The 21,725-nt window shown below is 39.1% G+C and overlaps 1 protein-coding gene across 3 annotated transcripts; it reads right to left on the bottom strand.

Moving 5' to 3' along the window:
• Positions 1-687: 687 nt before the first annotated feature.
• Positions 688-18,205, bottom strand: fbxl4 (F-box and leucine-rich repeat protein 4). 3 transcript variants are annotated; one of them, XM_063879489.1, is made up of 9 exons: positions 18,098-18,205; positions 16,105-16,735; positions 13,733-14,057; positions 12,211-12,455; positions 11,025-11,238; positions 6,993-7,064; positions 5,012-5,136; positions 4,681-4,868; positions 688-3,840 (listed from the first exon to the last, which is right to left on the bottom strand). In XM_063879489.1, exons 2-9 carry the CDS (start codon positions 16,599-16,601, stop codon positions 3,677-3,679), a joined length of 1,830 nt encoding a protein of 609 aa, XP_063735559.1. In that variant the 5' UTR covers positions 16,602-16,735; positions 18,098-18,205; the 3' UTR covers positions 688-3,676. The 3 variants fall into 3 exon arrangements, with proteins under 3 accessions (XP_063735559.1, XP_063735557.1, XP_063735558.1); XM_063879487.1 differs by having other exon boundaries at positions 18,006-18,107; XM_063879488.1 differs by having other exon boundaries at positions 17,938-18,099.
• Between the last annotated feature and the right edge of the window lie 3,520 nt (positions 18,206-21,725).

Raw genomic sequence — 21,725 nt, 5'->3', positions numbered from 1 at the left:
TAAAGGCATGACTATTAATGAGATAAGATCACATGGATATTGGATTCAAGGAATCACCAGAGCTGTGGCAACCTACCTGCATCAGTGTGTTACATGCAGAAAACTCGTGAGGCTCACAGAAGAACAACATATAGCAGATCTGCCGTCCGAGCGAGTGGATCCATCACCACCATTCACTTATAGTGGCATGGACTGTTTCGGTCCATTTCTCACCAAGCAAGCACGCGGTGCAAAAGAGATACGACGTCCTCTTCACATGACTCTGCTTTCGAGCCATTCACATTGAAATGTCGACAGATAGCTTCATTAATGGGAAAATGAGAAATGTTCTTCGTTCCACTTTTTCACTCTGGTCAGGCAGACTGGTTGAGGCCTCTCTGCGAACATTTTTCTATAGCTATTGTGGACTTGGACTCGAGGCATAGTGACTTGACTACAACACTGGTCTGTACCCCTGCCTCCTCTATTGGTTCTGCGCTTGGGTCCTTCCCCCAATCCTGACAGTCGTTTCTTTCTTTTTTTCGACATGCTGTGTTAAGCCTTATTTGGACAGAATACACCGTTCCTTACCCCTGCGCAGTTTTCGAAGTAGTTTTTAGCATTTTTTAGGCATAATATGCTACGTCATGTTTTTTCATTTTTTCGACATGCAGAATTATGCCACATTTATATTAAGAAGAGCCACACTTCCTCAGTCATCAGTCTTTTAGTTTATTTCAAATCTGGTGAACGTGAAGCACCCAGTTTCATCATGACAGAGGCAGAAACCTTTCACACAACAGTTGCTTCTACAAGGCAGCCCAGGGAGCATTGCTGCATGTCGAACCAATGGCACAAACGAGGATCGCACTTTCAGAGTGGGAGAAGAGAGAATGCATATTCATCACAGAAAATCAGGGTCAGCCCAAGAAGGGAGCTAAGAGAGAATTGAAACCATACTGCTTTATTGATCAAACAGTGGCCTTCTGAGATTGAACACATACTAAGTAAAAAATGCTGATGCTGAAAGTAACTGTACACATCATCTTCCCAAAACTATATTAGCATAATTTGAAAGGGAGGGCTGGTGTGTCCTCACTATCATCCCCATTTTGTTCAAACACCACTCAGACTGACAATAACAATCTCAACGAAAAATGCAAGGGACATTTCAGCATTTTTTGGGTTTCACAGCTAATCCATGATTACAGTAAGTAGATTGATATTTATTTGAATTATTTATCTGAAGGATGGTTAGCCTAGCTTAGCACAAAGACGTCATATGTTTATGTTTAAGAAATAATATGTTTATTGATACCTCTTTGACCGTATTTGTGATGCTGGATACAGACATCCAAAGTTATCAACTTAAAAAATATGCTAAAACTTTATGTAAAATGACTTGAGTTCAGGTCTTTCCCTGTCAACACCAGAGAATAGGAATCATTTGTCACTAACGTATCTTTGTGTTTTGATTACTGTAGAATTCTGTTTTTCGAGCCCAATAATAAGAAAAGGAGATCTGTGATGCAGTCACTTTCACAGCATAAATAATGCTCTAAGGCTAACCATTAATATCTTTTAGCATGTTTTCATAATGTGTTCAATAAACAAAATATAAGACCACAATGGACTTGTTGAAAATCATGTTTGGACAGAGCTAGGCTAACTATTTGGTTGCCCCTGTTTGCAATGTTTGAGTATGCATGTTAAGCTAGGCTAAGGGCATACAACCGATTTTGGTGGTAAGCTATAGGCTAGAAAAAACCCACTGTATTTGAAATATAGGGATAACATGTTTAAATTACTTTTGATCAGACAGGAAAGTATAAATAAATAGTATTTTGCATATTAGCATATTAATAACCATGGCTGATGACAGAATATGGCATTTGAGCTGGTCAAATATACATTAGTAGTGGTAGGAATAAAGACCAGCTTTCTGCATATTACTTTGGTTGAAGGGCATAAAAGCAAAGCGTTTCTCTACAATCTAACCAAAGGGACACCACACCACATTCAAACTGGAATATAAGGCACAAATATTGACTAGAAGCATGTGCTTAAAAGCTTTTTTGTTTTTTTTAAATAAAACGCTTTTCAATCACACCTGCCACATTGCAACTGTGGCTTCATATATTACAAAAATTAAATACTCAGGGACAGCAGTATATCTCACAATCATACAATTACTGTGACATTCCTCACCCAAAATCAGATATCATGTTCAGTTACATCATGTTTGTTTGTTGTTTAAGAGCAACACTGATGACTATCTCTGGCGTCACGGTCTGTTAAGATGTCTGTTGTGCTGGTTCAGAGAAAACATGTGTAAAATTAATTAAAACAAGATGAAATATTATAACCCCTGAGTTTCAGGAAAAATACTGGAGGTCACACAGAGTGCTTAACATAATATTTTCAACTTAAGTCTTCAGCGCTCCGTCCATCCTGGAGCTTCATTTTGATAGGTCAACACATTAGCAGTCAGACAGCAGTGACAGTGTGAGAGACGACAGGAAAGCTAGTGACTTCATGGAAGCATAGGGAACCCAGTGACTTAGTGAAATATCAGAAGACAAACTAACTCTTTATTCCCCTAAAAATGGCAAAATGATGACCTAACACAAAGCATGATCTGTTTGACCTAAGCATTACCATTTATAATCCAATAACTTTGGCCTGGTGTGATCTTTGTTCTTACTCGGCTGGTTTTATTTAGTCATTTCTATTTTATATCCTTGTAAGCGTGTATCTTTTGGTTTTGGACTGTTGATTTGTGGTTGACGCTTTTATCACTCTGTCATTTCCTGCCATGGGGGTTTTATTTTCCTTCTGCCATTTATAGCGCATGTGTAAACCAAAAGAAATCACTGCTTTTTTCTTCAAGTTCTCATGTATGTTTTTGATGAACCATGTTGTCGGTGTGTGTTACTTTTCAACATGCGATATTTGTGATTCCGCAGCAACAAAAAATACTTTTTGCATTAAGGTTTCCACCACTCAAACCGTGTGAAATAAGGCTGCGTTCACTCCATTCCACCTGTAAAGCTCCTGACACCTTAGAACCCAACAGCATCAAGTATGGTTTAATATTATTAAATCAAAGTGGCTTGACAGATATGCCGGCAGAATGCTTCTTTAAAGAAGCAAGCATGATTACTGCACATTCTTAGGCCCTGATCTTAAATTAGGTAACCAGATAACACAAATATGTGACTGCTCAATCTTACTGCAGCCTTTTCCAATAAGGGTTTGTTTCACACTTTTTTTTAATCGTCTCTTGTTGTTGTCTTAACAAGATGTTCAAGGGACGACACATGTTTTGCATCCAGTACCAAGGCATATTTCCTTGCCTTGTATTGCTTGGCAAGTGGTGATTCAGATTCTGGGAAGAAGCAGCAGCTTTACTGCAACAACCCTGATTTCAAGTGTCCAAAAAAAATAACAACTAAAAAGCCTCACGCTGGGTAATCCTGTGAGAAGTCGTTTTCATACAGCCAGTTAATCCAAAGGACCTCCTCACCCGCTACAACTGCTCTATTTACCGAGCGTTAAAAGAAGAACTTGTCAGACGCAGAGAGGTCAGTAATCTCTGACAGCATCTGACCTGCCTCTTATTCACTTTGGGGCAGTGTTTGCTTCAACGTTCCTCCTTTACTTCCTCTGGACTGTGGTGAATGTGGCGCGACGGGGGTCACTGAGTGAAGCTCTTCTTGATGGCCACGTTTGGGAAGAGGCCGGAGAGCTCCTGGACCACCCGCATGTCTATCTGGGAACAGAAGGAGACGTCCAAGAGGAGGAGTCGAGGACAAGCCTGGAGGAGTTTCTTCAGCGAGGCAGGACTCACCAACCGTGTCCCTGTATTTTAAAGGAGTCATATTAGAAAAATATAACGAAAACATGTAACGAATAGAGAATTAAATGCAAGAGAAAAAGCAAGTAAGTACAAAATAAAATGCTCATTCACTTTGTCTACAAGTGAATTGTACGGAAGGTCTTTGTTTATGTGTTTTTATATTTTGAAACTAATCTGGAGGAAAACATGAATGCAAAAAACACATTTACCTGGGAAATGTTTTTTTCCCCACCTGTTTTCACAGATGAAAATAAAAGGTAACTTTTTATGTTCTTGACATAATCTTTCTTCCACCTGTTCTTAAGTCATAAACACAGAAGAGAAAACAATAAAGATCAGACTTTAAAAGTAGAACTTAAGAATGTGTTATTCTCACTTGCCTCCCTGGGCTTCAGTAGCCCGTACATTAGCATTGCTAGCCTAACTGTGCTGCAGAGTCCATCACTTTAACTGGAACATGAGCAGTATTTAATTAGTATTCACAATAAGCAGATTATTTGGGGGGTTTCAGTTTGCAATTAACACTTTTTCAGAGATTCTCAAGTACAAACTGGAAATATATCATAGACATGTCCAAAGTAAAGTGATGCTTTTATTATGAATGCGGTTAACACCAAATCAATGCAAGGGGGAATCCAGTAACATGTTTATATAAAGTGCAATTGCAAAAATGACACTTTCACAGTCCTGATAATATCAAGGTGTTAAGAACAAAGCAACAACGTTAACATAAAGTCATTATACCAACTCCCACACCTAATATTGCTCTGCTTCATATCAAGTTTTCATGAAAAACGTTAGCTTAAGTTAAATAAAAAGATGTGTGTGAGGTAAGAGCTTACCCAGTATGTCGAGGTGCTGCAGGGAGGGGCAGCTGGCTGCCAGCTCCTCTACGTCTGGGTCGCAGACGGTGCGGTTGGCGGTGAGGAAGAGTTTGCGCAGGCGGGGCAAGTTGCGGGCAAGGTGCTGGAAACACCCGGTGCTGCTCTGCAGGGTGGGACACCAGCCCAGGTCCAACTCCTCCAGCATCCTGAGAGAGCATGCAGGACAGCATTGGGGTGACTCAGCACACAAATCCAGACATTCACTGAATCAAGGACCTAATTTCTTTCTTTTTGCTCAGTTTGGACAAGAAGACATTCGTTTTGCAACACTGAAACAGTGTGTGCTTACCTGCAGCCGGTGACAAGCTCGGCCAGGCCTCGATCAGTCAGGTTTCTGCAGCGCCACAGGTCCAGAGAGCAGAGTGAGCGGCAGCGAGCAGCCAGCATGCTTGCCACAATGTCATAGTCATCAATCTGCAGGAGCAACAGGCAGCCGTTGACAACTATATACGCTCTCTACAGCGTGCAGCATTAGCAGGTTAACAGTCTCTCTGATGCTTAAAAACAGACCTTGTAAAATATGCAACTCTGCAGCAACCTCCTCCAATGTTGCAATTGATTGAGAGAATATGATTTGTAAACTAAGGCCGAAACAGCTTATGCATTTGTGTACATTGATACACCCAATGCTGAAACAAAGTTACGAAAAAAAGAGTTTCACCTGGAAACTTTCAGCCATATGCTGTTAGCAATAATTCCTGAAGTTAGCATTCCAAACTGATGTGCATGAGAGTCAGTCACACAATGACAAGCACAAATAAAACAGCTGAAACACGCCACCTGTCAGCTAAAACAGCAACAGACAGAGAGTTGGGTACAGGACAAGAACATTGTGTCTCTGAGTAATGGGATGGAGTTATGAGTGACTCAGTATCTTCCAGTTGTCTTGACATTTTCAGCAAACTATGAACATGTACAAAAAAACTGATTAGCTGCATAGGTTGGTTTAAAGAAAACAATCTGTACAAAGGACTAACAGAGAACACCTTGCCGGAAAAGAAGAACTGATTTGTGTTTGCAAAGCTACCTTGGGTGTCAGTTAATGTTGGCCATATTTCTTTCCTTTCATCACAAGATGAAAGGAAAGAAATACAATTAAACTGCCAGAAACTTTACCCATACTCATGACAGCCTGCAAGTGGAGAGATATTTCAACTTTTGGCTAAAACATGTGCAGTCATTTGGTATTTCCATTGCCAAATGTTGCATAGCTTATTCCCTAATGATGACATGTTAGCGTTAAGGTAAATCACAAGAGAAAAAATATCACATTCCGTTCACCTTTTATCATTTGCCTTATCATAATTGTCATTTAGTATTCAGCGATTGGATGAAAAGTCAGCTGTTTACAAAGTAAATAGGTGAGTTGCTAAGTCAGTAAGATGTCGGGTGAGTTTGTAAATAAGTCGGTCAGAAAATATGTTTTATGAGCATTTTCTTTCACTAAAAAGTCCTCCCAGTTAATCTTTTTAATATATGATACAAAAAAACCCAGTATATTAATGTCAACATACACATATGTCCATGAATACCATTTCGACATTGACATGGTGGATGTCCTCCTAACATCATTTAAGGAATAGTTTGTCAAAACTTCCTCAAAAGCTTTCTGGCAGAGAGATGGATGAGAAGACTACTCTCGTATCTGACTCGGAAAACATAAGGCCACTTTACAACCATAGGAGAGTAAACACTGCAAATTGCTGCTTGCCTAACACTTCAGTTTTTTAGAGTATACATATATTTTGCTTAGTGAGCTTCAGGGGTGCTGGTTTCTAGAATTTGTAATGTTTAGAGAGGTTCAGGCTGATTTATTCCGTCTATGCCGTCTTTATGCTAGGCTAAGCTAGCCAACTGATGGCTGTAGCCTTCGACAAATTGATTTAGCTAATGTATAATGTAGCTAAAAGATTTAGCTACATTATTTCTGTAAATATATCTAGTTTGTCCCAGTATGTGGGTATATTTAACTCATGTAATGTAGTTTAATAAGTTGTGTTTAATAAGCAAACATTTAACTAAACTTTGTTGTGTAAGTTACATTTCAAGGATGGACCATAGTGTACACATACAGTTAATTACCATTGCTTTGTCTATTTTGCACTGAACCAAAATTGTTAGCATCTCAATTTTTTCTACACTACTGATGTCTCTGCCATCTTTTGGACAAGCTGCTACCCAACAAGACCACATGGTGTGTTGTGTAATTAACAGACTGCTTTATTTGGACTTCCCTCTGTGTGTTTTTGTGTTTGTTTGTACATTCTCACCCTCACACAGCTCCCTAGGTTAAGGTGTCTCAGCTCTATGCAGAAAGTCAGGATGCTCAGAATAGCCGTTTGCTGCAGAGAGAACAAAGAGAAAGGTGTTAATGATGTAGAGTTCTTATTTTATTAGCAATATTACATACACACACGTAAATAAATTCATTACATTACCTATTCCAACTTCTCATACAAGGATACCAGGTCAGAACACGTTGTTGTTACTTTTATTTACATCCTTTGTACCTTGTGGCTAACGTTACACTACTTAAAGGGGCCATATTATGCTCATTTTCAGGTTCATATTAGTATTTATGTCTCTACTGTGATCTTTGCATCCTTTAATGTTCAAAAAGCTCTTTATTTTTCTCATACTGCCTGTGCTGCAGCACCTCTTTTCACCCTCTGTCTGAAACCAGAGCCCAGTCTGCTCTGATTGGATAGCTGGCCGGCTCTGTTGTGATTTCCCGCTCCTTAGCCCATCACATAAAATATTTCTAATTGCTAGCGAATACAAGCGGGAGTGTAACATAGTGATGCCACTACGTTACGGAAGTAAACATAGGAGTCCAATAGAGGCGTTTCAGGCAGAGGGGGAGTGTGAGGGAGGGAATCTGCCTCTTGAGGGAACTTTAGGATTTAAGTCTAGTTTCATGCAACAAATCACTTGCTTGGGTTTAGGAAAAGATAATGGTTAGGGCTAGATTAACTAAGTTTGTTAAGTAACCTTAGTTAAGAAGTTAGTTAGTAACTAAGTTAGTCAAAAGGCTAAGTTACATATGTGATATTTAAGCATGTCACATAAGTACGTTTAGTAAATTTAAAATAAGTCAACGTTGAGTTTTAGTAAGAAAGTGCTGTGTTTGATTGACCCATCCATCACGGAAAAAAAGTCAAAAGCATTAAAAAAGCATAACAAAAAATGTCCAAAACATTGATTATTCAACTAATCGATGTAGTTTGGGCAGCATTATAACATTGGCGCACTAGTGGAAGCCTTAAAATGTAAAATCGGGCACTAGATGGGTATGTGGAGCCTCATAGTTTGACACACAAAGCCGCTGAGCGAGCTGCTGTATTTGATGTGATGGGAGGAATAACAGAACAGTTGGAGTCACATGTTCATCATCAAACTAAACCCCAAACTTATCCCAGAGTAAATCTACAAGGTACATTAAAAATAACAATATATGTTTCATTTACAGTACCATGTCTAGTCATGTCACCCAAAGTTCCTCCTAAGTGATTTCCTGTCTGCTGCCGTGGGCACTCAGGCAACGCTTATTGTATCCAAGGGAATTTAATAAGGACTCATCAGCTAGTTTTCACCTCCCAAAGTCAAGCACAGTGAGGACACAGACCTCTCCAGTGGCGCTGCAGCTCGGATAGAGATATGGGAATTCAACACTGCAACTGCCAACACCGTGTACCTCAGGGCAGGAGAAGGTGTCAGACATGGAAGTGAAAGCCTTTTGTGTGTGCGTGAGTGCGTGCGTGTGCTGCAGACGGTCGCTGGCATCTTTATAAACGTCTCTCTTCGCCGAGCTAGCCATTTAATTAGAGCAGTGACAGGGTAATGACAGCTGAGATGTCAGGCCCTCAAACAGACACACAGCCTGCTCTGTCTGCTGGATGAAAACAACCTGCAGCACGCTGCCTGGCTCCACCGCAGAAACTCTACACTGCCTACTGCCCACAATCTGAAACATGACAAACACTGGAGAAAACGCTGAGGCTGAACACGATCCAGCCGTTTTACACTTCAGACAGGCCAGAACCTGTCATGCAGTATGTGTCTGCAGTAGCCCCTGAGCTCAGACTTTACTTAGTTCATCTCAAATGATAATAATAATAAAGAATACGCAAAACGTAAAGCACACGCCACCAAATAAACAGCTTGTCTGACATTAGGACAGGGCTTCTGAAGGTCTAATTAAGTTAAACATTTACTGATATAAGGATAGAACAATAAAGGATTTTATTGAAAAAAGGTGATAAGAAACACTGACAAAAAGTTGATCGTAGTGAATTTCTATTATCATTATAAACAAGAATATGACTATTGTCTGGCTCGCTGTTATTGTAGAGTGAAAACTAGATCCTGGTTTAAAGATCGCAATTTCTTTAATTAAATCTTTGTTTTTAAATCTTCAAGCCCTTCAAAAATGATCAAAACGAAACAATCTGAAGAAGGGGATTATCATAATTTAGGTTAAACAGTTCAAAGCTCATAGACCAACATTATACAACCTTGGCTGTAAAGGGTAAACAGCTTAAAAAGGTTCAAAAGTAGTCAGTTAAGACTAGTTCATTGTACTGTAGTCATACAACCCTTTTCTCATACATTGGAAATATGGCAAGCTACTCAAACTTACGGATAAAGGCACAATCATCTTTTCCGGCAACACTAGAAACATTCACTTTGTAGAAAAACGAGGACGATGATTACACCTGCAGCAAACCATTCTATTTCTACAGGTAATGCCGTTAACGCAACAAATAAGGAGCGACGATAAAAGCTAAGATGCTCATGTTACTGTCAAGCGGTCATGTTTACGTCCAAGCATGTCAGTCTTTCTGCTGTGGGTAATGTGAGTAGTCACCTTTTTCTGCCTTATAATCAGCATACCAATGTGATGTTTCTATCTGTATGCTAATTAGCCTAGCATCCAATCTTCAATACTGACTTCTGTTGCTTTTGGCTCCTTGTGATCTTGCCACGCCAACATCACAGTGGTGACAGAACACACACCTGGAAATGTTCTGTATGAACATGAATTGCTACAGAAAAAAAGGATTGTAAAATACAAAATTTAAAACTCTTAATCTATTGCTTTCAACCCAACGGCATCAGCAAGAGAGGTCTGCCTATTTTCATAAAGACATATGTCAGCTACTCTTTCCGTGCTCAAGAATAAACTGTGAACTGCTTAATTTTAAGAAAATGCAGACGAAATGTCCTACAAAAGCTCAGAATAATGTTAGCAATATTCCCAGAAAATTCAACGACTTTCTTAACCTCTCATTAATCTTCCTTGCTTGATATCTGCTCTATATGAGGCAATACTTGAAAATGACTAACAAAATAAAACAAATGTAGTCTTGCACGAATAAAAGGTAACCAAGTGTAACAGATGTATTCATTTATCATATTTATATTTCACCAATAATCCACTTCTATTCATATGTTCTTTGTAAATACTTGTTACTGTCTATTTATTTTGGGGAGCTTTTATTTTGAGAATCTAGACATCATTAGTTCTGGTAGATTGGCGCTACTTTCCTCAGTCGGGTTCAGGCTCTGCTGAGGAGAGGTAAGTTATTCGAGTAAGAGTGTAAACATTGAGTTAAACCTGTAAAAGAAAACAGTTAACAGAGGCTCAAATTGTATTTTGCTCAAGTCACAGATACTGTTCGTTGTTAACGGAAGGTTTGTTGCCCTGTGTGGATGTATTTTATTATCATTTACAGCACTTAAGTCAAATTCGCTAGCTTACTGAACTCAAGCTAAGCTAATACAACATGCACATGGTTTTTCATGCAGTTCCTGGTCTTTGTTTTTCCCTTTTAAGGTGTACATGTTGAAACCCTGTCGAGTGAAGTTGCTGTTTTAATGTTATTGTGTTTCACACAGGTATGTGATCTCTCTTTTTCTTTGTGTTTCTATATCAATAAATTGTAACTATAATAACAGAATAATATACATGCCATGCTCAGTCGGCTTCAGGCTCCGCTGAGGAGAGGTGTACATGTTGAAACTCGAGTGAAGTTGCTGGTTTGATGTTATTGTGTTTCACACAGAAAATAAATCTTGGTTGGCCAGGCAGAAGATCTCCTCATCTCATTCCACATCATCCACAACACAACGCAGAGTTAGTAACAAATTGACGTGTCAGACCCGACCGGCTACACAAGCAACCTGTATATTACAGCCAGGGCAACCATTTAGAATACAAACGTATCATTAACCATCCCACAGTCTACCTGAATATGTCCCTTTGATTGTGGTTTCTCAGATACACTGTTGACCGTGCCTACCTCTATCTTGGTCCGGTAAAGCACCAGCCTGCGGAGGCGTGTCAGTTTGGAGATGTGTGTGAAGGCCTGCGGGTGGAGGCGGTCGCAGGAGGACAGGTTGAGCTCCTGCAGCCCGGGACACGTCTGAGAGATGACCTCCAGGCAGGCCTCGTTCAGGAAGTGGCAGCACGACAGCTCCAGGGAGCCCAGGCTCAGACCACAGGCCTTCATGAAGCTGAGGGGAAGAAGTAGAGGTAAAATCAGGAGAGGAATACATCTGTTAATGACATAGTAGTTCACATGTCCCTACTTTACACAATGTGACTGTTACGCAATATCTTTTTATTAATGACAGAAAAAGTTTGGTAAAATTGTGTATGACGCTCAAGTCCATAAGTCATTGAACACATGCTAATAATGTGTTATAATCTGCCTGAAGTGCATATAGTTATAGTTATTACACATTAGAAAACATTTTATAAGGATTATATTGAGTTTAAGCATTAAAATCCTCTATATTTATTATATGGAATCTAATTTTGTGTCAATTGAGTATTTAGCGTGAGTTTTGGGAAACATTACATTAGTGAAATTTGAATGTTCATCATTCAGTTGTTCATCATCATACGTTGTGTAAATTCTCAGTACTCAATTTATATTACTACTTCTAAGAATGAAATACATTTGAACTTTTGTGTTGCTCATGTATATAGTGAATAAAATGCCTTACTTTCTTTCTTTAAAGCAAACAAGGACCAGGTAAACAAAAGAAACTTCACCCCGCTTGTAATGTATTAATTCCGCCTATATGTCAAGAGTTGAATTACTTCACTCACACTATAAAATGATTATAAGCAGTAGTATTATAACATTAATCGTAATGCATAACAAACAATTATTATGTTCAACAATCTATGGGAACTACAGTACAATAAAAATTCATTCTTAAATGCTAAATAATGTTTTATGATCATTGTCACAAAACATTACTGTATAATTATACAGCCTTAGACAGTTTGTAAGCAGACCCATTATAACGATCTTTATAACACATTATTTATAGACATGGGTGTCATAGAAACTAACTTTCAATCCACTGTCTTTGTCTCAGCATGTCCCTCCCTCTGACAAAAACCCTTGAATATTTGTTAGTTTCCCAAGGTCGTCTGCCTGTTTGCCAACATGTGCGGCCCGCTGACAGTCTGACCTGCTGAAGCCGCTCAGGGTGAGAGCTCCACGGTTGCCGGTCCAGGACAGGTTGAGCCTCTGGAGGAGAGTGCAGCGGCTCTGCAGGTGTCCCAAGGAGGCATCACTCAGCCGGCCCCAGTAGGGCTGCAGGCTCAGCTGGGTGTACTGCAGCGGGTCGCAGCAGTGCTGGTGCAGCAGCTTACAGCTCTGGGCCAGACGGCAGAGGTCCGGCAGGGTCAGGTGGCTCAGAATCAGCTGGATGAGCTGCGGATGGAAGATGGGGAGAAAGGGAGATAAGGTTAAGTTAGGAAAAAGACAAAACTGTTATGTCTGGTAGGAGAACACAGCAAAAACCAAAGGGTGGTACAACCTAGTAGAGAACAGAGAATATCAGAGTAGTCTAGGGAATGTTAAATAGTGTTTATCTGGGACAAAAAGCACTGATAGCAGGATCAGTGGAGAGGTGAGCCGGCTTGTATTGCACCGTGTTCGTGTTCCCTCTCAAAGAGAAAGAAGGATTGTGCGAGTGCGAGTGTGTGTTGCAGGGATTTCACAATACACGGTGTTCAAGCGAGTATCAGCTGACAGATAATAGCTATATTGTGTTTCTGAAACAAACACACTGCGGTTGTGAAGACTGCAGTTAATGGCAGCGGTTTGGAGAGGAGATAAGAGAAGGAATATCAAGAGAGCTGCCGGTATTTTGAAGCTCGTTTGAAACAACATGATACGTGTGCGTGGCATGAAAATGACTGGGTCCATGATCGCTTCAAGTGTCAACATGTCCACACTACAACATTCACGTGTTTCATGGAATACTGGTTATTATGGTGTGCATGTGCACTCAGGGGCAGGTAAAATGATTTGAGGGCTTGCTGTTGCTAATGATCTTAGGGTTTAGGGCTGAAACTAACACTGTGCAGGTTATGTCATACAGAACCCGGCCATCGTTTTTCACTACTCCTTTGATCTAAAGGTGGCAGTAACATGGAAGGAAATGCAACCTGTTCAACATGGATGTATACAATGAAAAGCCAAAACGCTGCCTTCGCGAACGATTTATGAGGAAGGATAAGCGTTGAATACGCTTGTTAGAGCTCAAGGAAAGTGAAGTTTGATACAACATAACTCCAAAGAGGCACTTTTAATGACATCGACTAGTAGGGGTGGGACATAAATTAAAGCAAAGGGATCAATGGAGGGACACAATAACCATAAAACACCATTAAAAATTATTACTTATCCCTATCACGAGCTTGAGAATCTCTTCTGAACTGTAAACATATTTATTTTTGTTTATATACTTTGTACTTCTTATGTTAATATAATTAGGGTTTTTTTCTATTTTACTTTATTGGGCATACTTTATTTTATTAGGTTTATATACATACTTTTATTTCACGTTGAGGGATTTTTTAATTGCACATTCTTATATTTACTTCTTATGTTTTTATTCATTTTTATTTTTTGTGGCACAAAACCGAATTTCCACCAGGAAAAGTATTGCCTGAGTCTGATACAACTCTAAGGTCTGCAATCACCTCATAAGGCAGTTTGTCAAAGTAGCCGTTGCCTGTCCTCTTGGCTTCTTGTCTGAAAGGACCCCCAAAATCCGACAGCTCCTCCTCGCTGTCACTCAGATCATTAATGTCGATGATGGGCATCTTATAGAGGGCCAGCATGGGCCGCTCTTTCACCCCACGCAGGATTACAGCGTCCAGCTCGGTGTAGTAGTCCAGCAGAGAGCTGTTGACCTCTATTCGCAGCAGGTTGGTGGGGAAGCTGATGTGCTTGATGTTGGGGGAAAACTGTCGGGCCTGGGGTGTCAGCACCTTGGTGGGCTCCCCTGACCACAGCACCTCCCACCTGGAAAAAAGAGAGTTGTACTGTAAAGCCAAGTGGATTAAAAAAATGTTCCCCCTGAAAATTGGCCTGTAACTCTAGTCTGAGATTTAGTCAATCTGCATCCTAGTATCCAGTCCTCTGTTGGTCCCTTAAGAAATGATATTCAAACAAATGTCAGGAACCTGGATGTGCTCTCAGACACATACCTCACCTTTTAGGAAAGCCACTTACAAGTTCATCCAGTCATGCTAATAGCATATCAGAAATATTGCTAGTATTCAATCAGCTGCGTTTTAATGACAATCAACCCATCATTCATGCTTCTATTTCCTCACAGTTGGAGTATTGTAATGGTCTTTTAACGAGGACAACATCAGAAATCAATTAAAACAAAATGTGTGCAAAATGCGGCAGCAAGCCTCACAAAAAATCTGAACAAAATATATTTAGGATTTTACTTGTTTTCTTTAAAGCCCTTTCTGGCTTGGACCTAAAAATACATCTGAGCTGCTGTCCCCTGCTCAGGCTGGAGCTTGCGGACTGTGCCCATATCACACTGAAAGAATAAAGTTGACAGAGTGTTTGCTGTTGGGGTGCCTGGCTGTGGATGGTGCTGCCTGAGGTACGACTGCTGCTGCTGTTAAATAAATGATTAAGGATGCCCTGCTAGCTCACCGGGTGAAGCAGACGTATCTCATACTTTCTTCTGTCATTTTTGGATTTGTTTGGATTTTCACGTTGTACTTTATACTCTATGTTGAGAATAAAGTACAATTCAATAATACAACTTTAGTCTTCTATTTTCTTTCTGATTTCCTACCTGTTCAAGCAATAGTGTGTATTTGATAGTATTTGATTGTGTTTTTTGTGATAGTTGAAAGACTGGTTTTGATACGTGTAATACAAATAAAAGGTATCATTATAATTATGATTATTCACAAAAGCTTCACGGTTTGTCGGTTTCCGACTGGTAAAGGAAATGGGCAGTGTTGAACTGCCCATGAATGAATGTAAAATCACTTCCATGAACCTTGTATTCCTACTCAGTGCTCTAAATGCTGTAATGGTGCTGGACAATCAGAAGCAATGTTTCAAAAATACATGTATCTTTTTCCAAATCACACAAGGGACTGGAGTTTACTTCTAATAATGTGACTGTCCAACAATTATTATCGAATGATGAAAGCTAAAAAGAGAGAAGAGTTTAGAGACAATTCATTTAATACATGTTCAGAAAAACTTCTTAAAATATAAATAAATCTTTATCTGAAAAACTGTGCCCGGACAAAATACAGCTAAAATTAATATAATTTAGTCACTTAATCCTATTATTATTATTATGTGGACTGTGGAATACAGAGATGTGGTATAAATGAACAAATAACAAATAAAGAAATTTGGATTTATCATTCAACTGCTGTGCCAGAATACACACCTTCAGGCAGTGTGTGTCTGCCAGTGTATTAAAAGTTGTCTTACTTCTAAAAATCACTGCTGGTTTGTATCCAATACTCATTTGATGAGGTTGGTTGCACAAAAGTTATTACCTTCTTTATCTCGTACTTTTTCACAGAATCTCAGAGGGTCACCAGAAACATTTAATAATCAAAAATGATTAAATCAGTTGTGCCTCTTGGTTTCACTGTTAGATAGACACTGTTGGAGGTGAACCTATTTCCTAAGGAAGTCATAAACATTATTTACAGAGCACTTTCATAACAACACAACAGCCTACAACAAACAAAGCAAAATAATGAAGTGAAGCTAATTTGATAAAGAATACAAATGTCAGGTATCAATTTGTAACAGCTTAACGATGCTCAAAGTATTGAATAATAATAATAATATTATTATTATTATTCAAATAAGGCTATTAATGTCTCCAGAGTAAATTCATGAAAATAGAATACTGGCTTTACTTCAAAGTTGTGCCTACCCGCTGTAATTGCATGTGTTTTTTAGAAGTGTTAATCAACTTCAGACTACATTTCATTGTGCAACTGTGTTTATTAACTTTGACTTAACATTTCATTGGAGCACTAATAAAGACTGATGGTTTCCTCTTTACCTGACATCAGTAGGTGGATTCTGGGAGAAGGGGTTGTGAGAGCAGGCTAGAATTTGGACGATGGCTCCAGGGTAATAAGTCTCAAGCACATCCACTGCTGTAGGGTAGACAGGCTCCTCGAAGCCCAGTTCAATATAATCCTGGCTCTGAAAACCTTTCGGTGTGCGGCGAAAAGGTGGTGGAGCACTGGCACATTGTTCCCACCACTTCCCGTAGGCTCTGAATACAGCCGTCTGAGTGAAGTCCCCTGAGCTGGGGTAGACGTTGGGAACACCGGCCAGGTTCCACATGGTGTACGACATGCTATTCTCACTGCCATAGTGGGAGCTGAAATCCAGAACCTCCTTGGCATACTGCTCCACCTCAACAGTGACCGGCAAAACCGCCCGCTGGCCCGATTCCACGGCCCGCCGACTGGTCAAAGCCTCGCCTCGAGTCCCACTCCTGGAGCGTCGCCGCAGACAGATATAGTAAAACATGCTCAAGAGGGTTAACATAGGGAACTCTGGGGTTGAAGGGGGCAGTGAGGAGAAACGGAGCCTAGAGGGAGGAAGAGCCTCCACCTACTGGAAGGACACTGGCTCAAGGGGGTGTACAAAGCGCAGGATAGGGGCCCGGCTGCATGCATGACCTGTAGGTTAGGCAGAAACAAACACAAGTTAGAAGAACACAAAGACAACACGCCCTAGGCACCACAGAGTACAATGCTCATTTATTTTGAATGCTTATTCCTAACCTTTTCACAAAATAAAACAATAGAAGGATGTTTGCAGACCTAGCTAAATAGCTAACCATTAATTGAAGCATTATAAAACACAGAACCACCTAAAACTAATGTAAACCAACATATCCTTGCCTTTGAGCACTCATGGAAAGTGAATGTAAAGCGTATTGATTGACAAGCACATTGTGTCCTACCATAGGTGGACTACTTTCATATCAGACCCCTAGCAATAGAGCAATAAAAGGGTACACTCCTTCTCTACAGCTGCAACCCTGGCATCAGAAGTAAGCTCCAGCTAAAATAATCCAGTCGATTTTTTATCAAGGACCTGTCCTCATGATACAGCAGGCAGGGATTTCTGCTTAAATAAGGAATGAGAGGACATGTATCAGGTCAAACTGGAAACTCGAGGTCTGGAGTCAGACACCCATGCTATAAATGTGTTTAGTATCGCTTCATTTACATTTGGAAAGCAGTTATCCATATTTCAAAAAGGCAGCAACAACTGGGATGCTGATGTAAACAAAGAAGCATTCCTATCTGCATAGGCAATATACGATTCAAAACTGAAACTAAAGTGGAAGGGCTGGTCTTATAAATACTGAGCCAACATTTTCCACATCATACGTTATATATTTAGCATAAGTGCTTTTATGAGCATTGACATGAAAACAGTTCTAATGCAACACAATACATTTTGGGTTGGCCGATAATAAGTTTGCTTAATCAATGCTATTGAGAAACGGCTTTGTTGTTCACCATTTACCGTTAGGTATGACTTCAAAATGTAATGCCTTCTTCTTCTTGTGAACCACTTAACTAGCTTAAACTACCTACCGCTAACTCTGCACATTAAAAGCCTTAGCTAAATGTTCCTCAAGCTTTAGTAACTCTAACGGGCACTTAATATTTACAGTATCAGGAACTATCGTTAGCACATAATTCAGGAAAAACGCTGAAATGAGTATTCCTAAACTAGCATTAGCATGAGAGTGGAGCTGCTTCCCACAGTTTGAGTTGTTGTTATTGTTAAACAGCTGGTTTAGTTAGCTAGCTAGAAAACGTTAGCTAGCTAGCCTACAGACAAGCTGAGCTGTCAAAACACACACATTAGCTTCCGTAGCAAGCTTAGCCAAACCGCGCAGTCAAAGAGGACGGGAAAACACAATTAAATTACGGTAAACGAAGGTCGATATATCCATTCATGAGGAAGGTTTAATCCTCTTCTTTCTTTAGCAGGACATTTCAACAACCCAACAACATTCCTACCGTTTAGCTTGTGATGCCTTCCCGGACAGTCGGACAATTCAGTCACTTTCTGAGAGCACGTCATAATAAACCAAATAACTGGAATATAATGGTCAATATATCGAAGTACAGTATCGGGTTTTTGACAGCTTGCAGCTGCAACGATTGTGTCGTCAGCTGAGGATAAACGGGATTATTTATGCGTAACTGCAATTGTATCAAGTAAATTGCATCCTGTCGCGTTTAATAGCTGCATGTCAACTTACATTCAACAGCAATTTGACAGAAAATCCAACATGTATATTTTGTTGATTTAGTTCAAATTGATCGACTAAATTCATGGATTTTATATTAAGGCAGTAAGATGCTTGCAGCTACGGTAGCACAGTAAATGCAGCATCACTTCCGTAAAACATACATTATCAACATCCGGTCACAGGCAAGGCAAGTTTATAGCACCTTTCAACACAAGCAACTTCAAAGTGCTTTACAAAAATAAAAAAGAGAGCAATAAGAAATGGTGCAGCAGAAACACATTATAAAATGGACTTTTAAAGCAGTCATAAAAAGCAAAGCAAAGAAAATAAACATAAAATAAGCCAACATAAAAAACATCAATAGAATTAAGAGGCAATTTGCTCCCACACATTCATGCGGCTTGCTATTCTTGGACCCCATCTGTTGTTAATTGAGACAACAACAAAAGGTATTTTAGTATTTCTGCCATCACTTAAGCAAAGACAAAGTCATAGATAGATTGATAGATAGATATCAATACTTCCATTCACGTAAATTGTCTTCATCTCGATAAAAGCACGAGCATTCATACAGGAGTCATTTAAATCAAATTTTAAAATGTATGAGTTATAAAAAAAAACTGAGCTAACAGGCGAAACCTAAGGAATGTGTAAGTTTAAATATGTTATTGTAAAGTTACAATCCAATTAGTTTAATTATAATGGGTTAACACTTTACCCTGAGTATTTTGGTTTCACAGGGATCCAAAAGTCACTGCCTCCTTTCCCTCAGAGTTGTATGTATTTCTTTATATGGTTCCATCCGTACTGTTTTCCGTTTTGCATCGAGTTCTATCTACAAGGTATGCATCTTTATTAAATACCTTTTTCTGCTGTGTCTGTTAAAGTGTTAAACTGCTATAACATGTTTTTTTGATGTTTTAAAATGTTGGCACTTTGAGCTGCACCCGATGCATGAAAAGTGCCACACAAATAAAGCTTATTATAACGTGTGATTTAAAGAATGCATACCGTATTTATAGGCTTACATTCTATATGTACAGAATGAGATATGTTTCACCCCTCTTATTTGACAGTTGATACTCATTTTAATATTACTTGTTTTCAGTCCAGAATGAGTAAAGTTGACATGAAGGACAAAGCCAAATTGGAATTCCTTATTAAGCTCTGCAGAGCAAACCACAGGGTGAGAGAAAATGCCAGACTCAGACAGTGCCTGTGTCATTTTGAAGCTGAAAAGTTGTCAGGAATTCATATTAAACAAACATCCAAATGTCACTGTTGGTTTACTGAAGGTTGTTAAAACAATAACAAAATTCCACAAGACCACATTTTGGTTTCAAAAGGCTTTCTTGTATTTCTCATGAAAATGTTGTCACCATGCTGACAGCCCAGTGTCCAAAAATGCCTTAATTTTCTTACAATCAAATAAACATTTTGTCAGCACATTTACTAACCTTTTAATACTGTAGGTGGTAGGTTTCATTAAAGGATAGAAATTAAGGAATCTTAAGGTTAGCAGGACTGGTGCTGACTGAAATGATGAAGCATACTTGTTTGGTTCCTGAGTGTTATTGAAACAAATGAGGAATGTGTTTTGCCTGTTCTATTAAAGCATGTGTGTTTCAGAGTAACTCTGCTTTCTTTAGGAGTTTGAGAAAAAGGCAAGTGATCTAATGTTCTTTTGTCATTAAACCCTACACAAAAAAAAGCAGCACTTAAAGAGTTTGAAGCTAATGCACAAGCTCTTACAATTTATTTATTGTTTATTGCACTTAATAAATTGGAGAAAAGCAACAGCTGCATGAAATGTAACGTAATGTTAATAATGTACATGGGAATTAATTTATTGGATCTTTTGTTCAATATATTTATTTTAAATGTAACGTTTTGTGTTGTGTTGCTATTTATCAATCTAGGTGTTTTTGTTGTGAGATAAAGGCTGTAGAGATGTCTCCTTCTTCCTAATATTATAAAAAAAACTATTTGAAAAACTCAACAGCAATGTTTCTTTCCAGAAATAAGGACTTGGTAACTCAAGATAATCCACAATCGTTGTTCTTTGAATTGTCCCGTAGGATTTATGTTCTTTCACCTAAACTTCATGTGCTAAACTAGCTAACATTACAGCTAAGCCATGCAGTAAGTCATTAATGTTTACATCTTGCAGCGTCATGAGCAAGACCCTATCGTCCATGTGTTCCTGATTTTAGGGCTGAAGCGTCCATTTAATCATTTTGAATAGAGGGCAAAGGCATGTATTACAATTAAAAATGTTTTACCTGACCAACAGTAATAATACCCAAAAGGTACACAGTTAAACTATGAAGTGTACCAAAGCAATAAATAATTAAAATTCACGCTTGGAATCTTTGCCAAACCTCGATTTATTTCTAAATGATAGAAAAACATTTCTTACTTGCCAAATAATCCATTAAATATTTCTCCCAATGTTCACAGTACACTGCATTCGTCATGATGCCACTTTAATTATTAACTAAATTTAGATAGAGGCTAATTAAATCAAAAAATAATGCTAATGTGATCTGAATATGCATGCTGTCGTGTTGTTTCTAGTGGTGCATTAACTTTAATGGTTGTAACATTAACATTTTCACAGATATTTGGAAAAGTATTTTTGTTTTGTTGCTGGCAGTCTAAGTGATAGTTTTGTATGTGTTAAAAGCCTCTTCTCTGCAGCCGCTAACCTCCACTGTGACTCCATCCTACCCAAACCCTCCACCCAGAGACCAGGACGGCACGATGTGATACAAGAATGTGAACTTCAGCTCTACACTGTAGACTCAAGCAACAATACCAATCTATGTTGATGAAGACAAACTCTAAATGCAGGTATTGGAAGTTATTCTTGTTGGGAACTTTGACATGTTGATCATTAAGGAATACAAATCCTCATCTCCCAAGGAAAAAAACCTACAGGTAAGAGATGGCGATGTTTTGTTTACTGTCTGGGAAACACTCCAATGCCCATAAATACAAAGAGCCAAAGTCACAGCTGTGTCCCGCTAAGGTAAAAGTAATTGTGGCTGACTTATTGGTGATTTTAGAAGTAACTTGTTCTCCTGGGATACTACTTTAGTATAAGGGCAGCAAATTCCTTGTCTTATGTTTAACAAAGCACACACAGATCTTAGCTTTCATTGAATCCAGCCAGCTGTTGTACCTATAAAGTAGTTTCGCAACCGGTTATTATCCGGAGACACAAAGAGAAACTACCTCTTCCACAGCTCCTGTCACTGATTAAATCAGGATAAGTTTAATAAACGTGGAATCTTATTAGGGGATAGAGTTTGTTATAAGACACGTCCCAAAATATTGACTTAAATATATAAACCAAGTACAAAATGATATTGGGTTTCAATTAAGGCCTC

This window comes from Eleginops maclovinus, chromosome 3 (assembly GCF_036324505.1).
Source record: "Eleginops maclovinus isolate JMC-PN-2008 ecotype Puerto Natales chromosome 3, JC_Emac_rtc_rv5, whole genome shotgun sequence".
Classification (NCBI taxonomy): domain Eukaryota; kingdom Metazoa; phylum Chordata; class Actinopteri; order Perciformes; family Eleginopidae; genus Eleginops; species Eleginops maclovinus.
This window is presented reverse-complemented; position numbering and strand designations above follow the sequence as displayed.